Source organism: Anguilla anguilla, chromosome 1 (assembly GCF_013347855.1).
Source record: "Anguilla anguilla isolate fAngAng1 chromosome 1, fAngAng1.pri, whole genome shotgun sequence".
NCBI lineage: Eukaryota > Metazoa > Chordata > Actinopteri > Anguilliformes > Anguillidae > Anguilla > Anguilla anguilla.
The window spans coordinates 49531608-49538619 of record NC_049201.1 but is presented as its reverse complement, the minus strand read 5'-3'; the positions used below and the strand labels follow the sequence as shown (position 1 = coordinate 49538619).

Sequence of the window (7012 nt, the reverse complement as noted above, 5' to 3'; positions counted from 1 at the left end):
TTGCTTGTTCTGGTTCATTCTTGTGAAAATTCATAAATGGTTTAGGAGTCTAGTAAATGGTAGTTAAGTCGAAACTTTTTGTAACAGTTTTCATGTATATGTAGAAACCATTTTCTATCTTTAAGGTACAGTGTGTTGTTATGTTACTGTTATCCTTTGGAACATATACTGCCAAGGTCATATAAATATATATAGAAAGGCATAGAAAGATTGGTTTAAAAAAACTCAAGATTTAATCTGTTGGGTTGAGGCATCTAATGGAGCATACAGTGAAATGTCTTGTGTCAGTTAGTGTTAATTGAAGTCTCAAAAGATAACATTCCAGTGTGGGACCAGATGTTATCTATTAAGAGTTGAATTAATAAACAAAAAAAGTTGAATAATGGGGATATTAAAAATATTTTTTTAGCAATATACAGGTACACTCCTTATGATCTAAAGAAAGTATTAATTAGTTAATATAAAGAAAATAGGTATGAGCAGATGGAACATCCTCAATGAATCCTTCGCTGTATATTAAATCTTTTAGATGTGCAATGAGCTATTCTTATTTTTATATTGTGTTTTTACTGCTTTTATAAATTTACATTACATTAAATTACATTACAGGCATTTGGCAGACGCTCTTATCCAGAGCGACGTACAACAAAGTGTATAACCATAACCAGGAACAAGTATGACGAAACCCCTAGAGAGAAGTACTGGTCCAAGTACAGGGAACAACCGCATAGTTCAACTTGGACCCTGATGGTTAAACTGATTAACACTAACAACGAGAACGGCAACAACGCAATCTATAGAAAAAAATAAAAATAAAAATACAAGACAGTTGATGCGCCTAAGTCACCTATGAAACAGCTGCCTAGTTACAACCCTAAGTTTAGTCATTTACAGGGGGGAAGGGAGGGATGGGGAGAGGTGCAGCCTGAAGAGGTGGGTCTTCAGTCGTCGTTTGAAATGGGTCACAGTCTCAGCTGTTCTGACCTCCACAGGGAGGTCATTCCACCACCATAAATCTCTCTCCAAATCCAAATAATTCCAAGGCTTTACATATGCCCAGTTCAATGAAATATTTTGTAAAATTCAAGCAAACAGAATAAAGCTCTCACCGTGCACAAAATATGAATAATCAAGAATAACAAAAACTAATCTGATATTGCTGATTATGTTTCTGAAGGTCATGACTCCTGACTGCATTTTGTCTATTACATCATTGAGAAGTCATTTATATCCTTTTCGCTAGAGGTATTAGCAATGACTTTGTAATTGCATTTTTAAATGCTTACCTGTCACCAATTATTAAGAGATATAGAGTGAGCATTATGAATCAAATTGTTCAGCCCGTAAGTCACGGGAGGAAGAAGGTAACCTAGTTTGAGAATGCATTAGGCCTACCAGGATATTGCCCAAGTCAGTATTCTCTTTTCAGAGAAGTCCATAACTTATGCTGACCTCCACTGACATAAGCTGAAGGTATGAGAACGGGAGGATGAGGGTACATATGTCTGGGACGAACCTAGATGCGGTCTCAAAAATTTTGAATGGATGTGGTAGCTTTGGGGAACAGCCAACCAGCATGCAGGAAGGTGCAAGATATACCGGGTGACTGCGGGGCTCGTGTGACTGCCCCAGAATTTTACAGTGGATATGTGCGGCAAAACTCAACCATGACGGAGATAAGAGGAGTTGAGGAAGCCACCACGCTTTATAATAATCATCTTTCATAACAGAAGATTGTTTTTGGCGTGAAAGTGCTGTCTTATGGCTATGACACTTTGAGTGATGACCCATGATGAATTAATGAATTGTTGTGTAAGACATTTGAGTACTTGTTTTAGGATTAGACAATATTCAATTTTTTAAAAATTATGTATTTGCATTCTTGTTTCGGATACATTAACAAAATGTATTGGGTTTCACACGTCATCTGTTCTGCTCGGATGGGCTACTCAAATTACTCGCAATGGAAAGCAGCGACACCCAGTGTTATAACAGCAGCAAGCACCTGAGCGAAGCATGTCAGGTCGTCATGGGTTAAAATGGTTTAATTATTGATTTGAAACTGACCGTCAAGATTAGCGGTTTAATTATCCGATCAAAATCAGAAAATGTTTTTACAATTATATCAACTCTCATGTCATTTAATCGTATCGTTGGTGAAATTTCTAAATTTGTTAACTAAAAAATTAACACAGAAAAGTGATGTTATCGCTTTTTTTTGCTGCCATAAGCTTACAATTCGGCATCAGTCGTTGACTGAACTTCGTTGCTGTTGTCCTGTATTATTTAATGCCAATACACTACACACTATTATGAATTGACTATAGTCTACATTACATGACTAAATCATCACTTTATAGGCCCACATTTTTATGGTTATGGTTAGATCTACAAATAGATGCATTGGTAACATACCCTATAGGCTATCAAAATGTCGAATATAGGCTACTTGCTTTGATATTCTGAAACAATAATAATGGCTTACATTAGCTTCATTTTTTGTGAGGGTGAAAAAAAAAATGCTTCCGTTTATACAACATTCAATTTTTCAATGCGTTTATTAACCACGATAAACTGGGCAACTGAAAGCGTTTCGGGGACCAGCTGACTAAAAACTGCGTTTATAGTCAGTGCACTGGGTTACGCATGTGACGTAAGCACAGGGTATAATATCTGGTTGGTCTTATAAACAGAGAAGAGGAAGCGCAGCACATACTGTAGCTAGCATCCTCGGTTCGGTAACGCTGACGGAGAGGAGGGAGGAGGAGAACACTAATAACGAACATATAGAAGGATAAAAGCCTCCGTGATGCAACCTAAAGCTTTGAAGAAGACCGGCGCGCGGTGAAGGATTTGGACCTTTTACATATAGCAAGCGCGAAGCCGAGAGGGTGTGCGCTTAATCCAATGGGCTGCGGTGGAAGCAGGGCTGCTGCAATTGAACCACGATATTATGAGAGCTGGACCAGGGAGACAGAATCGACATGGCTTACAAACACCGACACCGAAACCCCCCAGTTGCACCAAGGAATAGTCAGTAATAACATCGGGAGTCTCGAGAGTGCTGGCCCTGGTATGAAAGAGAACGCCGTGACATGTACAGGTTAGTGCCGTCAAAATACGACGTTGCCACTCAGTAAACTTTCGGCACTGACAACAAAGCCTGTTGATAGATGTGATGAAATATATATTTTGAGCATCTCTCCAAAGACTCCCACGTTTCATTTTTGGATTTACATCAACTCTCGCCTAAAGCAAAATAACACAAACATAAATATAATTTAAATGTCTTAGATAAGAGCGGTGAATTTTATTTGCGTTTGCGAACATTTTAATGAATGTTTGTGATAATTGCGGACAATTCCGGTAAACCATTAAGAACGATATTTAAGGCTGACAAATAACTGGCGACTGATGTAGGCTAGTAGTCCTGGCAAAAACGCAGAGTTTGGCAATAAAAAGACGTGACCATTGAAGCTGAACTAAAAAAGTGGATTGATCGATCTATGCTAGGTAAGAGGCAAAATGTGACGGGCAAGGACCGCACCACGCTTTGTGTATCCCTTTTAAAATTCCGTTGATAGTTAGCCACATAGATGTGTGCTACGTGCACGATACTGCTGTGTGAGTGCTCTTGTCTGTACTTCACAGGTAAGGCGGAGGGGGGTAGGCAGGCACAGTTAGGTGCAAGCGCCTCTCTCCGGGAGAAGAGGATGGTGAACACGGGAACACAATGTGGGAAGCAGCCCGTGCTCTCCACCTCCAGTGTCAGCACCCAAAGGAGGCCTGTGCACAGGGAAGAGGTGAGGTCCTTCTGTGTCTATTAGTCAGGCTGGAGTTCAATCAAAATCAATGTGCAATCACAAAAAAAACAAAGAAATGTGATCCCAACAGATACCATCAGCTGCAAAAGCTTACTGTCCCCAGTAGGCTAAAAAGGCTTTAGACTTACTCTTTGCTGTTGAGCATGATCTATGCCATTAATGAGCATGTAGTTCCATCACTGGAGGTCCTTAGTCCAGTAATTCCAAATGTGATTGGAGCTCCTTTGGCTAAACCCCCACCCCACAGGGTTGTTTTTGTTCCTATTGATAAACACTGAACAGTCATGTTAGCGCTTAGAATGGCTCATCAGAGTACAACAGAGCAGAATGTCACTTTGTCCTTGAGACTAGCAATGAACAGTGCCTCAGCGCTCAGGGTATAAAGCCAGGCTTACTCTAATGAAGCCCAAGGCGCTGTCTTTGGAAGCCAGTCTTCCTACAAAAACATAATGAACTAAATTTGTCCTTGTCTGGGCTATGAGCTAGCTGAACATAATGATATCTAGCTAGCTGAACATAATGATATCTAGCTCTTAAATTGTTGGGTTCTAAAAAAGTCAATCTGCCATATGAATTGGAGTTTGAATTGCTATTGGGTGGTATATTAAAATGGAATTGCCTGCAGACTTTTACAAGGCTTATAATTCAAACATTTTAATTATGCCCACACTGTGCACCTCTTTTAATTTATTAATGTGAAGCAAATCTGTCTTGTAGCACGGGAAGAGCACCAAACGGGGGTTCGGGGGAAGTTCGGTGTTTGAGACTCTTCTGTCCTTTAACGCTAGACCAAGCAAGATGCCAGAAGAATGTCCTCCAAGGACGTGGCTGGGAATATCACCAAGAGTATCCAGCAAGTCAGCCGGGGGGACATGACGCCCAGCTGTGTCCAGTAGGGGGGTCTTGTTCGGAGTGCTGCGGGGCGGAGAGGAGCGGAGGACACGGTCTGGGAGAAGACTGCTGGGATAAAGTGACTGTTTCAAATGGCCATCAAACTGAGGCCAGGTAGTTCCATTCCTAGCCCAGAGGACTGAGGTTCAAGACGCCATTTGAATGAGGTGCCCTTACTACCCTGTCTGGTAATGCAGGGTAAATTGCCAACTGGAAAATGCTGCTGAAATCGACCTTTACCTATTTGTAAGTGTCCTGTTCGTTTTGTTTGATCATTGTTCCAGCCATTTCATAAAGATCCTCAGTTGGAAATGCTGTGAGTTGTAATAGATACTCTGTGGTGACATTGATGATTCATCATCTTTGTCCTGCTAGGTCAAAATGATGCTTAAAAGGCATTGAGTGTTGACAGATGATGTGCCAAGAATGGCATTTGGCTGTTCATACCCAGGAATTATGATTAGATCTCACTGGGGCTGTTATTGGTACATCTTTGTTATGTTCAGCTTAATAAATTGCCAAGTATCTAGTTAAATATGTACTTCCCAGAAAACAACATTAGCATCTAGTTCCATTTTTATCCATGAGAACTGACAAATATCAACAATAATAATTCAATGAACCAGGCATAGATTCCCTGGAAAGGTCTGGAAGTAGGAGCGGTTTCATGGTTTACATGTAATACTTGTCATTACTTCTCAATCACGGTGCATCCATTAACGTAAACACAGGATGGCAATGCACATTGTTGCTGCAATTAAATGCATGTATATGGTCAACAAAACAATATGCCTGTTATTTTTCTAGTAATTCAAATAACAGATAAAATTGAAACTATGCCTTACTTGTTCTCAGTATTTTGTGTTACCTGTGTCAAGTTGATGTACCATTGAAGTAATATTTTTCAAAATTAAGTAAATAAGGAGATATTATCCACATAGTGTGTTATATTTTTATCGATTGTAATATTACGCAGTTCATGAACATTATCTCAGTATTTATTAGAATGCCTATTACTAGGGCCACCAGTTTGTCTCCCTTTGTTTTCTTGCATTGTACTCTAGTCAGCTATAGCCTCTTTGTCAAGCCCCTTCCCAAACAATTATCCTATTTGCACCACCTCTATAATCAAAGTTGATTGAGAAATTGCCACTTAATAAGCACAGATGATGATTGACAGCGATGTTTCAAGCAGCACTCATGCTAAATTCACTTTGATTACATACTACCGTGGGCATACTGCAGTATTTTCAAATGTTGTACAGGGGCATGATAGGTTTTTCTAAAACCAGTGGAAAATTCTCACTTTAAAAATGAGAACAGTTATATAACATTTAAATTGCAAGAAAAGTTAAATAAAAAAATAAATTCATGAATCGACTAATTAACTAATCATGTTCTTCAATCAAGAATTTAAGTTGAATTAGGTGTCTTAGTGCTCAGCTCAAACAAAAACCCACAGCCACACCGGCCCTTTTCAGATAAGATAAAATTTTATTTTTACTGCAGTGATACTCAATCCTGGTCCTTGAGAGCCGCAGAGTCTGCTGGTTTTTGTATTTTCTTTAAGATCAGCAACCGATTCAGACCCGAGAAACTAGGTTACCTGAGTTAACTGTATAATCAACTGCTCCAACTGATCAGTTGCTGTGCTACTAAAGTGTTGAGTATCAAGGAAAGCTAGCAGACGCTGCTGCTCAGCAGGACCAGGAGTGAGGACCATGGGCTCAAAGACATGTTTTTCATAGCATTTTAACTTACATCCACTCCCTATATTAGATCAACTAATTATTTTTTATAAATGTCTCAATTAGAAACTCAGTTGTACAATTTAGTCACTTGACTGTGCTGTTGGAGTGCTTATGGGGACCCCTGGAGGATGACGATTGAAATACAAGTTTAAATCCCTGCAGGTCACATGGTACAGACAAACTTGTGGCCCTAGCCATTACCAATAAGTATATCAATAAGATTCTGGATTAAAACGATGACATTTTCTCCAACAATGTTTTCTTTATTGATGAAAGTGAAATCACATGCAGTTATGTCTTTAAAAAATCTGATTTGTCCACAGGAATCTTGTAGTCGTGTTTTTCTTTTTTCTTCATAATGTGTAATCACCATTGAATCACCACTGTGTCATCTGCATGCACATAAGGAGCACTCCAGCCCCGTGCTGCCGTACACACGGGGCTACAGACAAATTGTCCTCTGCTCAGTACAGCACTGCTGTGCTGTCCACAGTACAGGCACATTCTCACTGGCTGTGCGCACCTGCCACATCACCAGCAGGAAGC

General features: G+C 39.8%; 1 protein-coding gene across 1 annotated transcript; it reads left to right on the top strand.

Moving 5' to 3' along the window:
- Positions 1-2668: 2668 nt before the first annotated feature.
- LOC118223323 (brain and acute leukemia cytoplasmic protein-like) lies at positions 2669-6792 on the top strand. Its single transcript, XM_035409701.1, has 3 exons — positions 2669-3103; positions 3652-3803; positions 4613-6792. Exons 1-3 carry the CDS (start codon positions 2908-2910, stop codon positions 4718-4720), a joined length of 456 nt encoding a protein of 151 aa, XP_035265592.1. The 5' UTR covers positions 2669-2907; the 3' UTR covers positions 4721-6792.
- The last annotated feature ends 220 nt before the right edge of the window (positions 6793-7012 follow it).